The 24,502-nt window shown below is 40.0% G+C and overlaps 2 protein-coding genes across 2 annotated transcripts; one reads left to right on the top strand and one right to left on the bottom strand.

Annotated features, from left to right (window-relative positions):
• Positions 1–7,282: 7,282 nt before the first annotated feature.
• LOC141134259 (olfactory receptor 11L1-like) lies at positions 7,283–8,206 on the bottom strand. The gene has a single exon (XM_073623837.1). It carries the CDS (start codon positions 8,204–8,206, stop codon positions 7,283–7,285), a length of 924 nt encoding a protein of 307 aa, XP_073479938.1.
• A 13,496-nt stretch (positions 8,207–21,702) lies between these two features.
• Positions 21,703–22,611, top strand: LOC141134258 (olfactory receptor 11A1-like). Its single transcript, XM_073623836.1, has one exon. It carries the CDS (start codon positions 21,772–21,774, stop codon positions 22,609–22,611), a length of 840 nt encoding a protein of 279 aa, XP_073479937.1. The 5' UTR covers positions 21,703–21,771.
• Positions 22,612–24,502: the final 1,891 nt, after the last annotated feature.

Raw genomic sequence — 24,502 nt, 5'->3', positions numbered from 1 at the left:
ATTTATTCCACTGCTTCTTGGTTTCTAGCCTAGGCCAAAATGATGTCATACATCCCAGGAGTCTTCATAGATATTTTTTCTCTTTCATCTGAAGGAGAGGCTTTTTTAGTTAAGCACACCCTCCTGCCTGTATGCCTGAGCTAAGGGCAAATGGATGATTTATCTGCCCTGACTTAAGATGGCTGAAACTAGGATTGCTAGGGGGGTGTTTTCCAAAATGATTTCTTAAGAAAATAAAACCTGAAGACATGATAGGTTGGGTAAGTTTGCTTTGAATATTAAAGCTGAATTAACCATTTGCCTACTGGGTACTTTCACCCTCTTCCTGCCCAGGCCAATTTTCAGCTTTCAGCTGTCACATTTTAAATGACAATTGCGTGTTCATGCAACACTGTACCCATATGACATTTTCTATCATTTTTTTTAGACAGATAGAGCTTTCCTATGGTGGTATTTAATCACCACTGGGGTTTTTCTTTTTTGCTAAAAAATGAAAAAAGACCAACAATTTTGAAAAAAAAAGTTTTTCTTAGTTTCTGTTATAAAATTTTGTAAATAAGTAATTTCTTTCCTTCACTGATGTTCGCTGATGAGGCTACACTGATGGGCACTGATAAGGCAGCACTGATGGGCACTGATAAGGGACACTGATGGGCACTGATGAGGCTGTACTGATATACGGCACTGATGGGCACTGATATGCTGCACTAATGGACACTGATAAGGCAGCGCTTATGGGCACTGATAAGGCGGCGCTGATGGGCACTGATGAGGCTGTACTGATATGCGGCACTGATGGGCACTGATATGCTGCACTTATGGACACTGATAAGGCAGCGCTGGTGGGCACTGATAAGGCAGCACTGATGGGCACTGAAGAGGTGGCATTGATGGGCACTGATGGTCAACACTGATGGGCACTGATAGGCAGCACTGATGGGTGGCACGGATATGTGGCACTGATAGGCAGCACTGATGGGCAGCAAGGATAGGTGGCACTGATAGGCATCACTGATAGGCAGCACTTATTGGCACTGACATGTATCACTGATGGGCACTGATTGGCAGCACTGATGGGCACAGATTGGCAACACTGGTGGGCACTGTCAGGGCTGCACTGACCATCAGGACATGGACGATTAGTGCTCAGATTGTCAGTACAGATGTCCCCTTTGTGGATTTGTCAGTTTTTGACTCTTCTCTCCTCATGCGCTGAGGGGAGGATTGCCGATAACTGGCAAATCCTGTTTACATTGTGATCAGTTCTGATTGGACACAGCTGATCATGTGGTAAAGGGCCATCATGATTGGCATTTTACCCTGATCTGAGATCAGGACACAACGATCACAGATCCCTGCCAATACGTGCCACAGGGGGCATCCCAAGCATGGGAGAATGTCATATGACCACCTCCCGGAAAAATGTGGCTGCTCTGTAGCTATCATTCAGCTATATTGTGGATGCAAAGGGGTTAAATACACTTTTCAGTTTGTGGCGCTTAGATGCAGTTTAGTTCAGCTTTAACTAGTGTAAGTTTGAGAAAGAGAATTGCCTGCACTTTTTAAGATGAAAGTGAGACTGAGAACAAGGCAGTGGCAGTCTCTTTCTTACTACCCTTAACTGTAATGCCGCATACACACGAGCGGACTTTTCGACCGGACTGGTCCTACGGACCGAATCCGGCGGAAAATCCAACCGTGTGTGGGCTCCATCGAACCTGCAGCAGACTTTTTCGGTCGAAAATCTAACAGACTTTAGATTTGGAACATATTTCAAATTTGTCCAACGGACTCGAGTCTGGTCGAAAAATCCGCTCGTCTGTATGCTAGTCCGAAGGACGAAAAACGATGCTAGGGCAGCTATTGGCTACTGGCTATTAACTTCCTTATTTTAGTCCAGTCGTACGTCATCACGTACGAATCTGTCAGACTTTGGTGTGATCATGTGTAGGCAAGTCCGTTCGTTAGAAAGTCCATCGAAAGTTCGTCGTAACTCCGTCGAAAGTCCATCAGAAGACCGTTTGATGCCGAAAAGTCCGCCCGTGTGCACAGGGCATAAGTGATGCTATACTTAAAGTATATCTAAACCCAAGAATAAAACTGTATTATATTGCAGCTTATCAGTCCTTAAATCCGGTGGCTTAATTCGTTTTCTGGTACAGCTCTGTAGTCCACGGAAGTAAACTGGGCAGGGCTTATAACCTTGTTTGAGAGTTAATAGCAGCATTGTCAGCTCACTACAGAAACTTACAAGCTTACTAGGTTTCAGGCAGGATCAACAGGTTTTTCATTTCTTTTAATAATATTTATTGTTTTTTACAAGAATACAGATTGTAATGAACACAGGCAGTGGTACACTTGCCCATAAGGAAAGCAGATAATAACAAGTATTAAGAACATAACAATGCACAGTGTCAACAAAATGAAATTAACATTGGTCATGAAGGAGCCAGCGACTCCATGGGATATAGTAAGAAAAATAAATTACATCATCATACCATGCCAGGAGGTATGAAAAACTGTAATGCGGAACTTGCTCTATGGTTGAACCAATTAAACCAGGCAGACCAATCCTTTTCTGCCTTGAGCAATTTACCTTCAGCCGAAGATAGCATTTGTTTGTAGCCAATATGGATGTAGGTTAGAGTTATCAATTTACTAAGGAGCGGTGGGACAGTATATGTCCAATGTCTAACTATAGCTAGCCTAGCTGCCAGTAAGATGTTACATAGTTACATAGTAGGTGAGGTTGAAAAAAGACACAAGTCCATCAAGTCCAACCTATGTGTGTGATTATGTGTCAGTATTACATTACATATCCCTGTATATTGCGGTCATTCAGGTGATTATCTAATAGTTTCTTGAAGCTATCAATGCTCCCCGCTGAGACCACCGCCTGTGGAAGGGAATTCCACATCCTTGCCGCTCTTACAGTAAAGAACCCTCTACGTAGTTTAAGGTTAAACCTCTTTTCTTCTAATTGTAATGATTGGCCACGAGTCTTATTAAACTCTCTTCTGCGAAAAAGTTTTATCCCTATTGTGGGGTCACCAGTACAGTATTTGTAAATTGAAATCATATCCCCTCTCAAGCGTCTCTTCTCCAGAGAGAATAAGTTCAGTGCTCGCAACCTTTCCTCATAACTAAGATCCTCCAGACCCTTTATTAGCTTTGTTGCCCTTCTTTGTACTCGCTCCATTTCCAGTACGTCCCTCCTGAGGACTGGTGCCCAGAACTGGACAGCATACTCCAGGTGCGGGCGGACCAGAGTCTTGTAGAGCGGGAGAATTATCGTTTTATCTCTGCAGTTGATCCCCCTTTTAATGCATGCCAATATTCTGTTTGCTTTATTAGCAGCAGCTTGGCATTGCATGCCATTGCTGAGCCTATCATCCACTAGGACCCCCAGGTCCTTTTCCATCCTAGATTCCCCCATAGGTTCTCCCCCCAGTGTATAGATTGCATTCATATTTTTGCCACCCAAATGCATTATTTTACATTTTTCTACATTGAACCTCATTTGCCATGTAGTCGCCCACCCCATTAATTTGTTCAGGTCTTTTTGCAAGATTTCCACATCCTGCGGAGAAGTTATTGCCCTGCTTAGCTTAGTATCGTCTGCAAATACCGAGATTGAACTGTTTATCCCATCCTCCAGGTCGTTTATGAACAAATTAAATAGGATTGGTCCCAGCACAGAACCCTGGGGAACCCCACTACCCACCCCTGACCATTCTGAGTACTCCCCATTTATCACCACCCTCTGAACACGCCCTTGTAGCCAGTTTTCAATCCATGTACTCACCCTATGGTCCATGTGCATGAGTGTCTTAAGGAGTTGGCCATTTTGTTGGTAGGTAAGGATGCCAAGCATGATGGGAGGCCTGTCAACACCTTAACAAAATAAAACGTTCCTAATTTATATTATGACTCGCAGTAGCATGGATTACTAATTCTCTGTGTGACTCCTTCCTAAAAGAAGAAACTAAACTGAAAAAATTAAATTGCAAGTGGGTAGATGGGTAGGTTTTTTGGTAAAAGATTTTGTAAACTGCTTTAACTGTATCCTAGCAGTTATTTTCTTAGTGTTTTTTACATGTGGCCCCTTTGTTTACTTTTAGACCTTGGGAGATGTAATTTGGCTTGGGTCAGCAACGAGATCCAGGAGGCTCCTCCTCTGTGCTTCAGCCATTTTTAGAGCTCCCATCTCCATTAAAGGGTAGACAATTAGAGGCCAGTTTTTACTGAGTTCTTGGAATATCTTGCCTCCCTTGGACCCAGAGTCACCCCGTGCCTGCCTGTGTCACATCAGTCTTGCTGGTACTCCATGTCCACTGAATTTTACCACTGTGTGGCCCTAGCCTCCAGTATCCCCTAAAGTCTCTTAGGGAGATAATTCCTCTCACTGTCTCCTCTAAGGCCTGTAAAAGGCCTCTAAAATACAACAGAGTATATAATCTAAGTGTAGTGTACTGCAGCCAGACCAGAAGTAATGATAAGGGGCATTCCTGTGTGTTTTGAGGAATCTGCCTCTTTGTCAAGCCTAGGGCTGCAGTCCAAGGTCAGCGGTGTTCTTGCACACCATGTATAACCTGGATATCAGTAGTGTTCTATGGAATTTGTCCCAGACAGAGGCAAAAACGACCTGCTATCACCACCATCTTCCACTATCTTCCACTACATGCACTTTTCATCTGGTTTTGAGTTAGTTGCCAATCAACTTGTTCTATTTACATTACCTAATATGGTGCACTTAGATTGGTGCCCCTGGTGTTCTTCTCAGCTTTTACAGGTCCTACATCTGACAATTCTCTGTGCATGCCTGATTCCCAGTGTTTGCTGAGACTCGGACCTATCAACAATGATAAGCATATTTTTATTAATTTTTGTGAGTTGCTATTTGTCATCATTTAATAAATGTATGATATCCATTACACTTAGATTGTGCACTCTGCTGTGTTTTATCTGCCATTATAGAGATATTTTCAATCACCTGGATTTGTGGCATTAAGGTGTTCCGGATTGAGCAAAAATGTATCCTCACAAACTATAAGGATTTGTGTATCAACCATATACTACAGACTTCTCTAGAAATTTGCGAACTTTTACTCTAAATTCCCATCTCTAGTTATGAGCTCTAGTTATCCCTGTGTGCCATATCACTCCCTATACTGCTCTAAGGCCTGTCACTCTTCACAGCCTTAGTTGTCTGATGTGTTCCTAGTGGAAACGGACTCCTGTTTCTGATAAAAATTACAAATTAGAAGACCTGCATCGGACCTGTCAAAACATGTGTAGCAGGTGGGTAGGCCTAGGAACCCAGATAGGTGATTAATTGGTATCTAGCATTAGTGCTTGAAAAGTAGAGGACTGACTGTTGATCTCACACTATAGTGGCATTCAGCAGCTAATATAATCAGCAAAAACATCTGAACAACTTTTTACAGAGAGCTGAGTACATATGGAAGAACCTGCTGCAAATGTTAAGTGCTTTATGTTGTAATGCCGCGTACACACGGTCGGACTTTTCGTCTACAAAAGTCAGACGGACGCCGACAGACTAAAGCTGGCTGACAATCCGATCGTGTGTGGGCTTCCCCGGACTTTCAGCAGACTTTCAGCGGACTTTTCCAGCCTCAAATCTGATGGACTTTAGATTTGAAACATGCTTCAAATCTTTACGCCGTAACTACGCCGGACCCAGAAATCCACTCGTCTGTGTGCTAGTCCGACGGACAAAAACCCACGCTAGGGCAGCTATTGGCTACTGGCTATCAACTTCCTTATTTTAGTCCGGTGTACGTCATCACTTACGAATCCATCTGACTTTTGTGTGATCGTATGTAGGCAAGTCGTTCGTAAGAAAGTCTGCCGCAAGTCTGCCGCAAGTCCGCCAAAAGTCCGACAAAAGTCCGACAAAAGTCTGTCGGACAGGCTGTCGGACTTTTGTAGATGAAAAGTCTGACCGTGTGTACGCGGCATTAGTGTACTTGTAGACATGAAGAACTATCCCCATTTCATCATTTTTAAGTTTAATCTGAAGGTTTGCATTTGCTCAAGGTTAAACATTTTATATCTGAAGTCAATACCCTGTGAACAATTTTTAGACAAGGATCAATCATATGAGGTCAGTTGTCGCAGCTGATGAATACTCTCCAGCCAAAAGTAGTAGCATGCATGCTTAGATACCCACAGACATAAGATGACAAATCTCAGTGACAAAAAGTGATAACATTTCAGAATTCTGTTGAACGACAAACATCAGTATCGGAGGTATCCTCAGTGTGTCAAGTTGAATGTTTGTATTCAGGGTCCTGTTGGCCATTTGCAGATAACTAAGGATGGTGGGGTTGTGCTGGCATTTTTCAACTGAGTTTATGACTAGAATATGTCATGATCATGAACATTTGTTTTTTTTTGTTTTTTTTGTGGTTTTATTACCATATCTCCATTAAATGTCTTTGGTTAGCTTTAAGGTAATTATAGACAGTAAGCACTTCAAATGAAAAGAATAGAAAGACCAGATTGCTCCCTTCCGTAACCTGTTAGTCCTTAAACATATCAGGCTTCAGGCTTGGTGCTGAGGAAAATATAAATGACAGGAGTCTAAGGCAGGGGATCCCTGCATTTAAGCCAAATGAGTTATGTTGGGCTAAAAGTAAACAAAAAGCTCGCCCCTGCACCCTAACTATGCAAAACACAATAGATCCTTCTTAAAACAGAAGGTGCCTTATTGCCTCATGCCTTATTTCCACCAAAAACTAGAATGCTAGGATACTGAGTGCAATATGTAAATCATTCCTTTTTTGCCCCATGGCCAACTGTTTAGAACTGTCCAGAGCTGCTGGTTTGTAGTACAGATACAGTCTAATACTACAGAGGAATTTAAAATACCCATTCAAATATATTATATATCTGATGCTCATGGAAGCATTGAATGTTGATCAAGTTTTCTGAATCTGCAGCACCAGAATGGAGGAGAGAAATGATAAGTGGACCACTTCTTTAGCTGTATTGGAAGGTAGACCCAGACCAGAAGGTCCCTGCTCTCTGGTGGCCCACTTCTCCTATCTCTCCTTCATTCCAGTGCTGCAGATTCAGAAAACTTCATCAGTATTCATTACATTTTCGTTATGAGCAACTCCCAATCTATGGATGGCTAAAGAGGAGGAGAAAAATGTATTTTCAAAAGACAAAATCTTTATCTATACACTTTTAGTACTACATTTAGTTTGATAAAATCATGAGTTAAGTTTTGCATGCTTTGTATGCCAAAGTTATATCAATGCATGCTGCAAATTTTATGAAAAGCTTCTTGAATATCAGTATTTCTAAAACTATATATGAGAGGGTTAATCAATGGAATCATGACAGTGTACAAAAGAGAGAGTACTTTGCTGGAAGTTGATGATTTTCCCCGTGTTGGAACCACATATGTACAAAGAAGAGTAACAAAATATATTGACACAACTGTAAGATGGGAGCTGCAAGTTGAGAAGGCTTTTTGTCTTCCAGTGACTGTAGGGATTCTTAAGATTGTAAAAACAATATAACAATATGATACAATGATGAACAGAAATGGGAACACTGAAGGAATAGTAATACTAGTAACTTCAATCTGTACAACATATGTGTCCGAACAAGAAAGGGCCAACAGAGGAGAAAGATCACAGAAAAAATGGTCAATGACATTTGAGCCACAAAAGTTTAAATTTGAAATTGAGACAACATATTTTATAATTGCAGAAAAGCTCACTAACCAAGAAGATATAATTAGTTTCAAACAAAATAAATTGTTCATAATAGTATTATAACGTAGAGGGTTACAAATGGCAAGATATCTGTCATAAGACATCACAGTCAACAGCATAGTATCAAGGCCCAAAGAGGCACTAAAGAAGTAATACTGTGCTAGGCAGCCTGTAAAGGTGATGATGGTTTGTTGATCCACCAAAACACGGAGCAAGATTGGACTTATGCTGTTGGTCATTATAATGTCTGAGAAGGAAAGCTGACTGAGGAAGATGTACATTGGAGAGTGCAGGTTTCTGATCATAGCCACCAGAACTATGAGGAGAAAGTTCCAACTTGTTGTAAGACAGTAAATTATAAAAAAGAGAATGAAGAGCAAAATGTTGAGAGGATAAAGATTATGAAATCCCAGAAGATGAACCTCAGTGATCATGGTGAAATTGTTCTGAACCATAACTTAAGACAAAAAGTCTTTCAAGTCCTTGGATAAGACTGGTATTTTTGGTTCCTCATAAGAACAAGCCAGAGTGGTATGCTGCTTACCTTTTGCAACTGATTATCAACTGGTTCAACTTTAAAAATATTAGCAGTTGACTAAACTAGATGGACGTCTGTCTTTTTCAGCTTCAGTAACTATGTAGCAAAACATTTTCATCTCTTCATCTGTAAAGATTAACTGGATAAAACCATTATAAAATCCTTACTTGGAGTCCCAAGGAATTAATACAACACAGCATTACACGTTGTATAAGTCTTTGGAGCAGATTTAGGCAGTCAAGTAACAGTTTTAGACTATTTGCTTTTGGGATACCATTGTTAAACAATACATAAATACAGAAAAAGCAAGAGCTTACTATCAAAGTTAGTTGACGTAATGGAATCAGGAGATTCATTGCTTACTAAGAACATGTGCATGAAGATCTGTCTGATCTGTGGACAATCATTCAATTCACCAATCAGGAGTTATTCATAATTCTGTGCAGTAGAAACATAACCTGATAGGTGTTTAACATTTCTCTACTCTTTCCAAAATTTCAGTAAGTCTTGGCTATACATACACTATGTGCATTTTTTTAAGAATGCAGATGTATTAATAGTAAGTTTAGAAAAGTAGTTACGGCAATATCCAGGGTTCTACAGTTGAAGAGGGAAATTGTGTAAATGCAGTGCTTAGGATGATAAATTTTACAACAAATTGTATATTAAAATAATATAAAAATGTAGTTAAATCTTTAGGTGCCATAATAAGCACCTGGACAAAGAAATATAGTGCTATAGGGGTGTGGTGGTTTACATTCAAAGATGGAAGAAAAGTGTAGACCTTTTTTAAAGACCATGGTGCTTGCCAACTACAAAATTGTTGTCTTAAACATTTTCATGAATATACCTCTCTCTCACAGCCCTAGTATAGTTTCCTAAAGTGTAAAGTGATGTATAGAGTAGTAAAGTACATACATAAGTATAGTCATATGCAGGGGATTCAAAAAAAGAAAAACTAAGATTTTTTCTTTTATTATTATTTGGTGCAGTGATTAATGTTCACATCATCTCAATTTTTAAAGAGTAACTCCACTTTTGTTGAGAAGAGAGCAATCTCCTCTGGATGATCAATGCCTGCTGCAGGAATTGCAACAAACTTTCTACCAGATTCCTACCTTTTGTTGATCTCAAGAAATAGCTGTTTGTTTCACCATGTCCTTTGCAGACTGATTCTGAATGGGAGAATTTGGGTCATTATAATCACCTGGTGTTATAATGAGAAAAGCTGCAATGTCTACATCCCTTTAGACATATTTAACTCTTGGGGAGTATCTTACCAAAAATAAAATTTCTGTTGCAGGGGATTTCTAAAATGTGAGTTGTGTCTTAGTACAGAAATTCTGGAAAATTACTAAGCCAATCGCACAAGCAGGAAATGGTGGTTCCAGGGGCATTCTGTACAACAGTGTACAGAGAGCTCCTGGGTTTCCGTATAGCATCAAATTTTACATAAAATGACAGCAGCTGCAGGTTGAAAAGTTATTTTTTAGAAACATTAAATTACTGTATGGCTTGTGTAGCAATTGTGTATGTTATATTCTTATTATTATATATTTTTTTGCTATACTTTTTTAATCCTCAAAAGTGTATCTACCCTTTAAGTAATTCAAGTCCAACAACAGCTATGAATGCCATGTGACCATTTTGCAGAATGAATAGAAACATGAACTGTAAAATCCCCAGCATGTTAGCTGAGCAAATAATTTTGTAATAATCACCCCCCCCCAAAAAAAAACCCCAAGAAAAGATTTACTGTTGCATGTACGTTAGGTAAGGGTTTCACATTCATATTTTTTGTGGGAAGTTTTAAAGTGTTTTTTTTTTTAATATACATTTTATAAATAACATTTATTGCAAAGGAGGGATTAGAATTTCAAAGACATTGAGCAGGCCTAATCCCCTCCGTGGTACTGAAATAAGACTGAGGACAGTTTTTTTTTTCTTTTTTACAATAATACTGACAAAAGATGCAAAACACGTAAACATTTTTTCCCAGCATTCAAAAATACATGCAATTAGACTTACTGCATTAGTGACAATAGGAAAAAAAATCTGGTGTCCCACATTTGATTAAATTGTTTGATTACGTTTTCCTGTAAAATTTAAAATGGGTTTTCTCAATTGATTCAGAATGTATTTAACTATTATATTGTGGCTTAAATATTAATTTTACTGCCGATTGTAATAAATAAAAACAGTACAATTTGTTGTTCTTATAATTCCCCAGTGGTGAAGCATTTGGATGAAAGAAGCTTGAAGGAACTTGTAAAACAAGATTGCATTCATGCTTCTCCTTTTATACTTAATGTAAAGTCTAAAGGGAATAAATTATAATTCTCTCATTATTATAGAATAAAGAGTGATATACTAATGATCTATACCATTGGTGGTGACATGTGTGAAGTGAAGAGGTGTGTAAAGTTTTTACTTGTTTTAACCACTTAACCTCAGGAAGATTTAACTGACAATTTGTCACCGTGACACTGTACCCAAATAAAACCTACTGTTTGTTCTTTTTTTTCCCCACAAATGGAGCTTTCTTTTGGTGGTATTTGATCACCTCTGCAGTTTTTAGTTGTTGCGCTATAAACAAAAAGCCCCGAAAAAAAATGCTACGTTCTGCAATAAAACATATCCAACAAAAATTAAAAAAAAATTCTTCATCACTTTATATATTGTATATATGTATTTTAATTAGTTTGCGCAAAAGTTATAGCATCTACAAACTATGGGATGTTTTTATCTATTTATTTATTTGTAATGGCGGTGTTCAGCAACTTATAGCGGTACTGCGATATAGCAGCAGACAATCGGACACTAACTGACACTTTTTGGGAACCAGTGACACTAATACAGTGATCACAGCTAAAAATATGCACTCTAACTGTACTAATGACACTGTCTGGGAAGGGTTTAACATCAGGGGCGACCAAAGGGTTATCTGTGTGCCAAGCCTGTGCTTTCTCACTGTGTTGGAGGTGCTTTTACTATGGGAAGGTATTGATTTGCAGGAACACAGAATCAATACCTTCTCTACTGACAGAACAGCAATCTACCTTGTTTACATAGGCAGATTGCCATTCTGCCTGTCTACTGCACAATCGGCGGTTGCCGGCAGACATCGAGTCTGTGGTAATGGAGCCTGGGCTCCTGGCAGTGCGCATGCGTGCCCAGAATCCTGGAAGTGTCAGGTCATGTACTAGGTACGTGATCCTGGCACAGAGTGGCCGCCCTGCCACAATATATCTGCAGTGGGTGGTCGGGAAGTGGTTTAAGTAATTGTAAGATTTTTTTTAGCGATTCGTGGGCTTTGCCAATTTTTTTCGAAGATTTGTGAAGGGGTTCTCATCAATCAAAGCAAAGGCCAGATGTTATTCAGTTGACCCGCTGGCAAAGTTGGTTCCAGTGACCACAAGAGGCATAAATAGCCTTTGATAAACTCAAGAACCTATTATTTTCCATTCCAATACTGCAGCACCCAGACTCAGCCTTACCCTATGTGTTAGAAGTGGATGGTTCGGAGACAGCCACGGGAGCAATCTTGTCACAAAGACAAGGACATAAGGCCCTTCTTCACCCTGTAGCTTTTGCCTCCTGGAAATTAAGTTCACCAGAGAGGAACTATGAAGTGGGTGATCGAGAGCTACTAGCTACTAGCTATGCTCTAGAAGAATGGAGGTACCTGCTGTCAGGGAGCTGCCCATCCCATTATGAACTTCACGGATCATAAAAACCTGGAGTACCTCAGGACAGCAAAACGTTTAAGACCCCGACAAGCTCGATGGACAATATTTTTCTCCAAGTTTAACTTTCATATCTCATACCGACCAGGTTCCAAGAATGGAAAAGTGGATGCACTCTCCCAGATGTTCCCAGATTCTCCCAAGACAACTGAACCCGGTACCTTCCTGTCTGCACAAAATGTTTTACCTATTCAACCAGCCAATGTACAGAACCAGAGGAGTCTTCCTTGAAGAAGCAAGATGGGTTACTGTGGTTTCAGAATAAAATTTTCATTCCTCAGCAAGTAAGACTTCAAGTCTTAAGGACCTTTCATGATCACAAACTTGCAGGACATTTTGGAGTACAAAAAAACCTCTGAACTGATAGAACTCTCTTTTGGTGGCCAGGTTGGAGACAAGACTGTAAGAACTATGTCAATCCATGTATTACTTGCCATCTTAACAAGAGGTCCAACACCAAATCCTGTTTTCATACTTTACCAGACCTTTACCCATTCCAGAACAGCCCTGGAGCAATATCTCTATGGATTTCATCATTGACTTGCCCGCTTCTGAGAGGTTCACTACCATTCTGGTGGTGGTAGACCGTCTTTCAAAGATGGCACATTTTCTACCCATGGTTGCTTCCTGCTTCCTGTTATCAAGTGTTTACCTGTTGTGACCCAGATTGTCCCTGACCTGCTTTGATCTCTCTACAGTACTTCAACCTCGGCTTTAAGAACTCTGCCTACCCTGCCTGCTCCCTGTGTTTGACCCTGGCTTGTACTAAGGACTTTCCACTGCCTCTTCTGCCTGATCACATGTGCATGACCCCGGTTTGTAGTACCTGATTACCTGTGCTTGACCCCGGCTCTCTCCACGGACTTCTCTACAGTAACCACCTGCCTGATCACCCGGGTTAGAGCCTCAGCCAGGCTTCTTGCTCAAACTTGTGATAAACTCAAACATCGCACAGAGTTACAGCTCTCTCAGCACTTATCTCCTTCCAGTGTTCTCCTAGTGATCATCGCTCAAGTACTGCTAAAACCTGCTGGTGACTTGTGCTTCTTTGTGCTCTATACACACTGTACCACCTCCAGGGGTCTAGAGCGCTTAACAGCAAGGAGAGCCACTCTCAGCATCTCGGCTTCGGAAAGGTATGTAACAAGGACATCCCAATGAGTAAGAAATATGTTGGCTCTGTGCCCCATGATGTGTGATAAGGAAAACTGTATTTTTTGTGCTTACCTATAAAATCCATTTCTTGGAATACATTAAGGTACACAGAGATCCCTCCCCTCTATGTTGGGATGTATGGCTTGCTACAAAACTGAGGTACTTCCTGTATTGGAAGGGTTTTAAAGGAGAGGACTTCCTATCTTTTTGCCATTCCAGTCAACCGTAGATGGCACATAACCATATGAGTAGGGAACAATATGGCAGCTCTGTGTCCCATGATATATTATATAGATTTTTAAAGATAAATACAAAAATAAATTGTCATGCACATTATTTTAGTACAAAAATAGGCAACTAAGCTATTCACTTTTCAAAATAAAACTTTTCAGGGAAATCAATGGGGTCAATCGAGTCACTCAGTCGGCTGGATAGTTTTCTTTTCGATAGCATTGTTCATCATGGTTGATGCTGATCTGCACCACTACACAATGTGGTTGAGAATAAATGTATATGGGACATTATTTTTTTTTTAATGAATACCTTGTCAAAACTGTGTGATTGTATTTACTGTTTATTTTTTTGTGTGTGAATGAGTTTAGGTATCCCTTACTTATTCACATGGAGGGACGGTATCTTGGTGCTCCTCTTATTGTTAAAGGGGTCTTCCAGATTCCAAAAAGCCCCCCATCCACAAGTGGTCCCAACCACCACGTCAGGCTTGTGGAGAAGAGGCCTTGTCCTTATAAACATGGGGACAAGGTGATTTGCCAAGGGGGTATTCCCCATGTTGAGGGCATGTGGCCTGGTATTATTCAGAAAGGGGGGTGGGCACATGCACTGCTTTCCTGGCCTGCCAAGCTGAATTCTCAGATAAGGGTCTGGTAAGGATTTTTAGGGGGGAAAGTTTTTTACTTGTTGCATTGAGTTCCCTTTTAAAATTTATACCAGACACTAAAGGTCTATAAATAGTAATATTGTCCTTAAAGAGTTTATTAAGGACATTATTAAAACAGCTGCTCCCCACCACATCAGATTTTTAAAAACATTTTTTAGTCCCCAGTCCCACATACCTGTCTTTCATTTAACTTTATTGCTATCACAAGATATGAATAAGCCCCTTGTGATAGCTGTGGGCAGTGACAGGAGTCTACAAGACCTCTGATATCTCCCCTGACCTTCAAAGCATCTGATCAAACACAGATGGGTATGATCAGGTTCTTCCCTGACTGTAATGGTTAGGGAAAATCCTGATGACAAGAGCTGAAAGAGACTGTGGGAGGGATGGATAGGATCCTTCATAATACTGGTAGCTTTGCTGGAGCATCGTGTATGGAAAATGTCCATACAATGATGCAGCTGGTCATCATGCTGTCAATGGTTCCCCTATAGAATGTAGTAAGGATGGATGGAGACTGGCTTTTTTAAGCTGCAGAAAAGATAGGCTCTGTTGTGCCTTCTTGGTGAGTGACATGACGTTGGTTGTCCAGGTAAGATCCTCTGAGATGTGCACTCCCAGGAATTTAGTACTGCTGACTCTCTCCACAGTTAAGCTGTTGATAGTCAGTGGGGGGTGATGAACATAGTTTCTCCTGAAATCCATCAAACCTCCTTTGTTTTGCTTACATGAAGGGACAATTTTTTGTACTACACCATTTATACCATTTAACCAGTTGTGCCTCTCTGTAAAGTATTTCATTATTGTTGCTGATGAGACCTACCACAGTTGTGTCATCTGCAAACTTGATGATATGGTTGGAGCTGAACTTGGCAGTACAGTCATGGGTCAGCAGTGTGAAGAGCAGCTGGCTGAGCACACATCCTTGTGGGGCACCCATGCTCAGTGTGGTAGTGCTCAAAGTGCTGCAGCCGACACGGACTGACTGAGGTCTTCCGGTTAAAAAGTCCAGGATCCAATTACAGAGGGGCAGGTTGAGGCCCAGCAAGTTCAATTTAGTGATAAGTTGCTGAGGAATTATTGTATTAAATGCTGAGCTAAAGACGATGAACAGCATTCTAACATAAGAGTCTTTATGTTCTAAGTGGGTAAGGGCCAGGTGGACGGTAGAGGATACTGCATCATTCATGGAATGGTTTGGATGGTGTGCAAACTTGTATGGTTCCAGCATGTATGGAAGACTGGACTTAATGTGATGCATGACTAACCTCTCAAAGCACTTCATCATTATTGGAGTTAGTGCTATAGGACAATAGTTATTCAAACAGGGCACAAGTGTCTTCTTTGGCACTGGAATTATGGTGGTGGATTTAAGACATATAGGGACAACCACCTGGCTCAGTGAAATGTTGAAGATATCTGTAAGGACATCTGTCAGCTGTGCAGCACAGTCTCTCACTGCACATCCAGGTATGTCATCTGGGCCAGCAGCCTTCCAGGGGTTGATCCCAGACAGGTTCTTGCTTACGTCGGCTGGAGAAAAGCAGAGCGGCCGATCATTTGGGGATGTGGGTAGTTTTTGTGCAGGTGTTTCGTTCTGCATTTCAAACCATGCATAAAAGTGTTTGAGTGCATGTGGCAGGGGCTTGTAGTCAGTGATGGTTTGGATGGCTTGCCACAGGGCCCGTGTATCTAATTGTCCCCAGGAACAGTTGTCCCCAATAAGTGATTGACTCCTCACTCTTGTCCTGGGGACAAATCTAAATTTTTGATTTTCCATTACTTTTTGTCTGGGTGACATTGGTCATCAGGGCAAAACGAGCATTAGAAACACAATCCTTCCATATTTCATTCAAAACAAAAAAATGTATAGCGTACCCTTTGAGATTGCCTTTCTCAATTTTTTTTAGGTAAATTCCCCTTACAGACAGTTGTCCCTGGGAACATTTTTTGTGAGTGGGAGATTAACCCCTCACTTTGTTCTAAAGACTAGATCTAAAATTTTGGATTTTCCATTACTTTCTTTCTGGGTGACATTGGTCATCAGGGTAATTTGAGAATGTCTGGGCAATAGAAACACAATAGGGGTTCTAATCCTTCCATATTCAATCCGAAACTAAAATAAATAGTTTTGCATAACCTTTAAGACAACCTTTCTCAAATAATTTTTTACCCCATGGGAGAAACCTTGAAATAATATTCAGGTCTCATAAAACCCCTACTGAAATTAATTATTTGGGTTTCAGTAGATAAAATGCCTCTTACATAGGTGGCCAGGAAAAATAATGCCCCCTTTACAGTAATTGTCAGAATGACACCCTTACAAATAGCTAAAAAAGATCATTGGTGACATGCTAATGCCTCTGCCAATTGGTGTTGGGCCCAAAACGGTGTTGGCGCCATCAGAGAGGAGGTCAACCAGCCACAGTTCAAGGGACCCTCAGCAACCTTCAGAGGAACTTCAGGGTTCCCCATAGTCATAGCTAAGAATGGCTGCTTTATGATGTGTATCCGGGGAAATACAATATTAAAACAACATAATTCCTGAAAGACTACTTACAAGGCTAATCATCAGTGTAGTTAATTACAGAGAGGACCAAAAAATGTATAAAATGTTTCAGATTTACACGGTGGATACTTTATACACTGAAGTGCCTTCTATTCATCAGAACATATTTTTCCTCAATGAATAATGTTGGCTTTTCAAAGCAAACTGTTATATCCAGAAGTCTTATCTACAAACGCACATGGTACTGAGGTATGCAATAATATTTTTATGGTGTTAGGAGACCACAGAAAATGTAACACCCTTGACATAAAATAACATAGTGCAGCTATTTTAGTTTTTAAATATAAATTGTAACATAACTAAACCCAAGAATTAAAATGTAATATATTGCAGCTTGCTAGTCCTTAGGTGTGGTGGTTGCATTTGTTTTCTTAATATTTGTCAGAAAAGCAGAATACCTACAATTTCTTGTGAGCTGACCTGTAAGAGTAAAACAATGTTATCTTACTTGTGTAAACCACTAACCCCATTATTCTCCTGTAACTAAGGTGTTCATGTTTGAAATCCAGCCTGGGTGGAAACCATGGCTCCTCCATAGATACAGCAAAGTCAGAGTGCATTGTCAACTTAGGACAGGAATTGTATTATTCACAAGGTCACAGGTGAAAATAAAGGAGAGAAACAATGTAGAGGAAAATTAATATAGCCACCACATCTGATGACTGGTAAGCTGCAAATTATTATATTTTTGTTCTTGGGTTTAGATATGCTTTAACCACTTCAGTTCCGGAAGGTTTTACCCACTTTCTGACCAGGCCATTTTTTGCGATACAGAACTGCATTAATGTAACTGTCAATTGTGCAGGCGTGCGACGCTGTACCCAAATAAAATTTAAGTCATTTTTTCCCCATAAATAGAGCTTTCTTTTGGTGGTATTTGATAACCTCTGTGGTTTTTATTTTTTGCGCTATAAACAAAAAACCTGACAATTTTGAAAAAAAAAAACTAATATTTTTTACTTTCTGCTATAAAACACACCTAATAAACACATGTAAAAAATCAAATCTCTTAATCAATTTAGGCCAATATGTATTCTGCTACATATTTTTGGGAAAACAATCCCAATAAGCGTATATTGATTGGTTTGCACAAAAGTTATAGAGTCTACAAACTATGGGATATTTTTATGGATTTTTTTTTTTTACTAGTAATGGCGGCGATCAGTGATTTCTAGCAGGACTGGGACTTTGTGGTGGACACATTGGACACCTAGCTGAAGCTTTTGACACTTTTTGGGGACCAGTGACATGATTACAGTGATCAGTGCTAAAAGAATGCACCGTCACTGTACTAATGACACTGGCAGGGAAGGGGTTTAACATCAGGGGTGATCAAAGGGTTAAGTGTGTCCCTAGGGGGTGCTTTCTAGCTGTGGGGGAGGGGCTTTGACTGGGGGAAATAGAGATCCATGTTTCTGCTTAGCAGAAACACAAGATCTCCATTTTGCCCTCTGGTAGAACGGCGATCTGGTTTGTTTACATAGGCACACCACCATTCTGCCTTTCCTCAGAATGATCGGCGGGTCCCAGCGGACATCGCGTCTGCTGAACCCGCTGATTGGCTCCTGCTGAGTCCAATCAGGTACAGGTATGTGATTTTGCACTTAAGGGATGCCCTGCCACAGTATATGTATGTGGAGTGGTCCTTAAGTGGTTAAAGTGGTTGTAAAGGCTAAAGGTTTTTTTTTTTTTACCTCATTGCATTCTCTGCACTAAGGTAAAAAACCTCTCATGTTTTGCCCCCAGCCTCCCTAAATACTTACCTGAGCCTAAACTTGATCCAACTGCAGAGCTACTGTCTCTCTCTCTCTCTCCTCACTGGCTCAGAGACAGCAACGGGAGCCATTGGCTCCTGCTGTTATCAATCACAGCCTGTGAGGAGAGAGTGGGGGCAGGGGCAAGCCTCACTGTCTGTGTCTATAGACACAGGCATCATGGCTCAGGATGAAGCCTGCAGGTGTGCTACCCTAGGAAGCTGTTTCCTAGGGTGGCACACTGAGAAGAGGAGAAGCCAGGAGCGCTAGCAGGAAACCAGAGAAAAGGAAGATTGAGGTTTCTCTGTGCAAGCTATTGCACAGAACAGGTAAGTATAAATCTGTTTGTTATTTTTTTTTAAATGGCCTTTACAATCACTTTAATTCAAGGTACTTTATGAAGTTCATTTATCCACCACTTTATTTTCCACTTCTCTGTCTAAGTTCTGCATTCCTAACCCATTTCCTATCCTAGTTGACAATACAGCTGACATATAATCACACGCATAAGTTGGACTTGATGGACTTGTGTCTTTTTTCAACCTCACCTACTATGTAACTACAGTATGTAACAGCTCCTCCTGCAGAGACACAGTACAGTCACTGAGTGTTGTAACTCTAGGACAGAAAAAGATGCTGCTGACAGGCTCACCACATCTAAGGACTGGTAACTTCATTGTATAAAATGTTTGTTCTTGGGTTTAGATACATTTTAAGACCACAAGAAGGCTATTGTTTTCATTCAGTCGGGTCCCTCTGGCAAGATAAGAGAATCGGCATGGCAAAACCATTTTGCAACACCACTAAAAAGAAAGAGGAAGAGCTTGCATGATATATAATGAAGCAAGCAAATATAGAAAAAGAAAACAAATGCAGGCATCACATCTAAGGAGTGGTAAGATGCACCATATTGCATTTTTTTTCCTGGGCTTTAAAAACACTTTAATCATTTTCCTATCAGTTATTTCACTGCTCAGCTCTCGTCAGCATTACCCTATCTCCTAATATATTTTGTCATTGCTGTTTAGGGATTTAATGGGTAATTGTGTGTCAGTAGGGACGCAGGGGAACACAGTTCCAGCACCTCCAGCAATGAATGTATGAAAGGGTGCTGGGGTGTGCTGGAGGGTTGATGCTGGCTGCTGGGGGGAATCTATCCTCTCTGGGGGGATATATTGTTGCAGGAAAGGTAAATTGTTGCTGGGAGGGATCTACAATTGAGAGAGGGATCTAATGATGCTGGCTGCTGGGTGATATATCGTTGCTGGAGTGGATCTACTTTTGTTTGGGTGTTATATTGTTTTGGGTGTTCTATTGTTGCTGTGGGGATATATTATTGATGTATGTATTGATGTATTGTTGCTGGCTGCAGTGGATCCATTCCCCTGCCTTTCTTGTTACTATTAACATCTTGCCTTCGGCGCCTCCTAGCCCGTTAAGAGGTTTAGGATGCCCGGAGGCAGGGTAGAGTTTATGATCATGTGACCAGTAGCAATCGTAAACTTTCCATTAGCCCCCAGCTCTCGGCACAGCTCTATTTACACTAGTTCACACAAATAATTCATGCAAATATATTTAAATTAATTCACGCTAAGGCCCTCCCACCGTGGGGCCGCATATTTGCGTGCAGCCGGAGCCAAGAGGTTAACACATTCCATTCTAAATATATAGCACCACAAAATGATTCTTGGTTGTATATTCTTTGAAAAAGGGGTGGTACTGAGCACTAAATAGAGGGTGGAACCACTTTGAGTCTGAGCACTGTCCTTGTGTACTGAAAATATTTTATGTATGTACACTATTTTTATTTGAAGGAAGGATTGAGAAAGTAAACTAGACTTTCTCAAAAAATAGCAAATAGCAAAGTAGAACTTTCTCAAAAAATCTCAAAAAGTCAGGTCTACAACTCCTCCATGCGTGCTTTGACAAGCACGCATGGAGGAGTTGTGGACCTGACTTTTTGATATCTACTCATATTATTCTATATGTGGATGGACTTTTTTACACCTATATGATTGGATCCTTGCCTCCATGTTTGTAATTGGGTATCTGTGTGAACTACTGTTGAGTAGCAGGTGTTGTTTGTGATTTTATATAGGTGTATGCTTATCAAACAGAGATAATTTATCTCATTTCAGTTCTCAGAGGAAAATCTTCTCCAGCCTCTGGCACCCTGTTTATGAAATGGAGAACAATTGTTCTCAGAGGGAGAACAGAGGAGAAGTTTTTCCTCTGAGAACAGCTGAGATCTGTGTAGAAGGGGAGGGCTGCCTGTGATCTCCTTTTTATGCGTATTTTGGCAAACAGCACATTTTCTACCCACTTTTGGGGTGCCAATAACAAATAATGGCACCGTAAAGATATCATGCATTTTGTATGTGTTTCGGGAATGCACACAAAAACGCAGGTAAAAAATGAGCCAAAATACATGTTAAAAAAGCATCAAAATGCACATAAAAATGTGCTAAAATGCATTTTAAAAAACACGACAAAATGTGTGTTGAAAAAAAACAGCAAAAAGTGCATTAAAAACTGTACCAAAATGTGCACAAAAAAGGCCCAGTATATACTGTGTCCATATATATATATATATATATATATATATATATATATATATATATATATATATATATATATATATACACCCATAAACATATATAGTTATTATTTATATCAATCTTTAAGCTTGCTGTTGCTGATATTAGGAAGAAAGAAGCCTCCTTCCTCACATCACAGCAGCTTCTCACCCATATTCTCCACCTCTGCGCTGAAGAACCTGGGGCAGAGATATTTTACACCTTCATAAACTGGTCATCTGTGTAAAAGTGAATGACAGAAGGGTGTGTCCGGTAATAAGAAGTGAAGAACATGTTCTCCACTCCTCATCTCAGCTTCATAAACTGGCACACCTGAGAGATGAGCACAGCAATGATCATCAGGATCTCGGCTCTTCTCTGTTTGATAAACGTACACCTTAGTGTGTGGTTTTTAACTATAATTGTAATAAAGATCATTGTGTTTTTACATGTACTGCCTCATGTTGTGCCCACAAAATCCGCTATTTTTTGAGAAAGTCCAGTTTACGTTCTGAATACTTCTTTCTAATATTTGGATGTTGGAATGGTGGGGGTCCTCCTTCCCTATTATTTTTATTACTTATCCTTGCATTGCCACAGGAGATGATGGAGCTACATAAATATTTGCTGCTGCTTTGTTATTATTAATGTAATTCATATTCCATTCTCTTGCCAGGTAGCCTATCACAACAATGTAACCAATGTTGTACTTTTAGGATTTCAAAATATTGAAAGCATCAGAGTTCTGCTTTTCTTATTGCTGTTTATCATATACTGTGTGACCATGTCTGGAAACCTTCTTATCATGTTCCTGATTCATCTAAGCAAAAACCTTCATTCTCCCATGTACTTCTTCATTACACAATTATCATTTCTTGATATGATGCTAAGTACAAATATCCTTCCTAACCTTCTTTATATCATACTGTATAATGGATGTACCATGTCTCTTACTGGATGTATCAGTCAGTTTTCCTTCTTTGCAACTGCTGAGGTTTCTGAGTGTCTTATGCTGACTGTGATGTCCTACGATCGCTACCTGGCCATCTGCAGGCCCTTGCATTACAATTCTATAATAAACCAAAGGTTTTGCATAAAATCAGTGATAATCATTTGGTTACTGGGCTTTAAAGTTATGTTACTTGACTCTGTGTCTTTATGCAGTCTACACTACTGTGGACCAAACATCATTGATCACTTCTTCTGTGACATACAACCCATACTTGAGCTTTCTTGCTCCGATTCTTCATGGGTTCATATTCAGACCATTGTTATAGGTTTCTTTTGTGTTCTAGCTCCTTTTACCATGATTGTTATATCATATATCTATATTGTTTTAACCATCTTGAGGATCCCATCCATTTCAGGGAGACAAAAAGCATTTACCACCTGCAGCTCTCACTTAATCGTAGTGTCTATATTTTTTGGTTCCATAACCATTGTGTATTTATTTCCAACTAGAGGAAAAATAGGTGTGCTGGGCAAAGTCCTCTCCTTATTTTACACCATATTTACACCATTACTTAATCCTATCATATACACTTTCCGGAATAAGGATTTTAATAAAGCCCTAATAAATAAAGCCCTTGATAAAATAAAATCTGATTCAGGGATATTATGGTAGCAAAATATGCAGTTATATGACCAATTCTTTATGGACCCCTGACCACCAGTATTTGGTGTCTTACATACAAAGACATTTTAGAAAATAGTGTACTTTCAACCTTTTAGTATCAGTTTGAGGAAGGCACTTTTTGTTCCCTCAGGACTGTGCTCATGTGTACAAATCCATCTTCATAAAGGCATTGTTTGACAAATTGAGCATGGAGGAACTTAAGTAGACTGCAGAGACTTCATCTCCTGGTTGAATAATATTGACCTCCATTGGCAGTCAGGTCTTCTCATCCAACCACCTCAATCTCTCAAATACTTTGTTGACTGAATGGACACATGTTCACACAGACATACTAAAATCTTGTGGAAAACCTTTCAAAAGGAGGGGAGGCTAATATAGATGAAAAGTGGGAACCAACTCTTTATTAAAGACTTTTGAAGGGCGTGTCAATATAGTGTATACAAAATATGACTACCATACAAAATGAAGAACAAGAGAATATAAAAACCAAGATTTAAAAAATAGAATAAAAAATCTGCTAACCAGTGAATTTGTCTGTTAAATTCTAGAGTCTTGTATGAACATATGTTCTCTCGCCTCGACTACTGCAACTCCCTCCTCATTGGCTTACCTTTAAATAGACTACCCCCCATTTAGTCCATCATGAATGCTGCTGCCAGACTCATCCACCTTACAAATCGCTCAGTGTCTGCTTCCCCTTTCTGCCAATCCCTCCATTGGCTGCCACTCGCCCAAATAATTAAATTCAAAATACTAACAATAAGTTACAAAGCCATCCACAACTATGCCCCCAGCTACATCATTAGCCTAGTCTCAAAATACCAACCTAATCATCGTCTATGTTTCTCCCTCGTCACCTCCTCCCATATTTGCCTCCAGAACTTCTCCCAAGCCTCTCTGGAATTCCCTACCCCAATATGTCTGACTGTCTCCAAATCAATCCACTTTTAGGCGATCCCTGAAAACTTTTCTCTTCAAAAAATGCCTATCCTCCCTCTAACTAACAACTGCACTTCTATTTTCTTCATCAGCTCATACCCCACAGCTATTACCCTTTTGTATCACTTGACCCTCCCTCCTGGATTGTAAGCTCTAACCAGGAGGGTCCTCTGATTCCTCCTGTATTGAATTGTATTGTAATTGTACTGTCTGCCGTAATGATGTAAAGTGCTGCGCAAACTGATTTACTATATAAATCCTGAATAATAATAATAATGTTTATTTGCAGTATTTCAAGTTGTTTTTATTAAAAAAAAGTGTGTTCTTCTCCCATCCTCAACCCTGTGCACCATAATGGACTGCTATTGTAAAGTGAACATGTAAACCTCCTTATATAATAACATTACCTTGACCTTAACTATCAAATAGGAATTTCAAACCACACTGTTAAAACACTAGCTGGATTTTGTAGGGGATCTTTCACATCTAATGAGATTGCTTGGTAAGGACATGTAACTGGTTTGCCGCAACAACACGAAATTCGCACTAACAGAGACCTAAATTGTGTTAGTCACCAATGAATGTGGCAGGGTTGGACCCCAAGCAATAACATGATTGGATAACGTAAGTTAAAAAAGTTGCAAGTTGTTAGGTTCCTTCCTCAGGCATTATAAAGATGAGAGTTAGCGTCATCTAATGTCCATATTCAGGCACACTTCCCCTCAATTTCCCCCAACATGTTTTTGTACTTACTTTTTTCTAAAGTCTACAAATTGGTCACATAATGACAGAGGGTGTTCTTTTCCTGGTTTGGAGAATGAAGGGCACCATGGTTTCCCCTTTTAGTATTTTGTGATGTGTGTTCCCCTTCCATGTGCACTGTACTGCAAAGGCCAGTTGCACATTGGGATGGTTGCCATCTTTTTGTATAGCCTGTTCA

Source organism: Aquarana catesbeiana, linkage group LG03, assembly GCF_042186555.1.
Source record: "Aquarana catesbeiana isolate 2022-GZ linkage group LG03, ASM4218655v1, whole genome shotgun sequence".
NCBI classification, from domain to species: domain Eukaryota; kingdom Metazoa; phylum Chordata; class Amphibia; order Anura; family Ranidae; genus Aquarana; species Aquarana catesbeiana.
Note: the sequence above shows the minus strand (reverse complement) of the source record. Positions and strands in the feature narration are given on the sequence as shown.

Bases quoted from the DNA above. Each gene is read 5' to 3' on its own strand.
- LOC141134259 (XM_073623837.1), bottom strand. From the start codon at position 8,206: ATGGTTCAGAACAATTTCACCATGATCACTGAGGTTCATCTTCTGGGA.
- LOC141134258 (XM_073623836.1), top strand. From the start codon at position 21,772: ATGTCTGGAAACCTTCTTATCATGTTCCTGATTCATCTAAGCAAAAAC.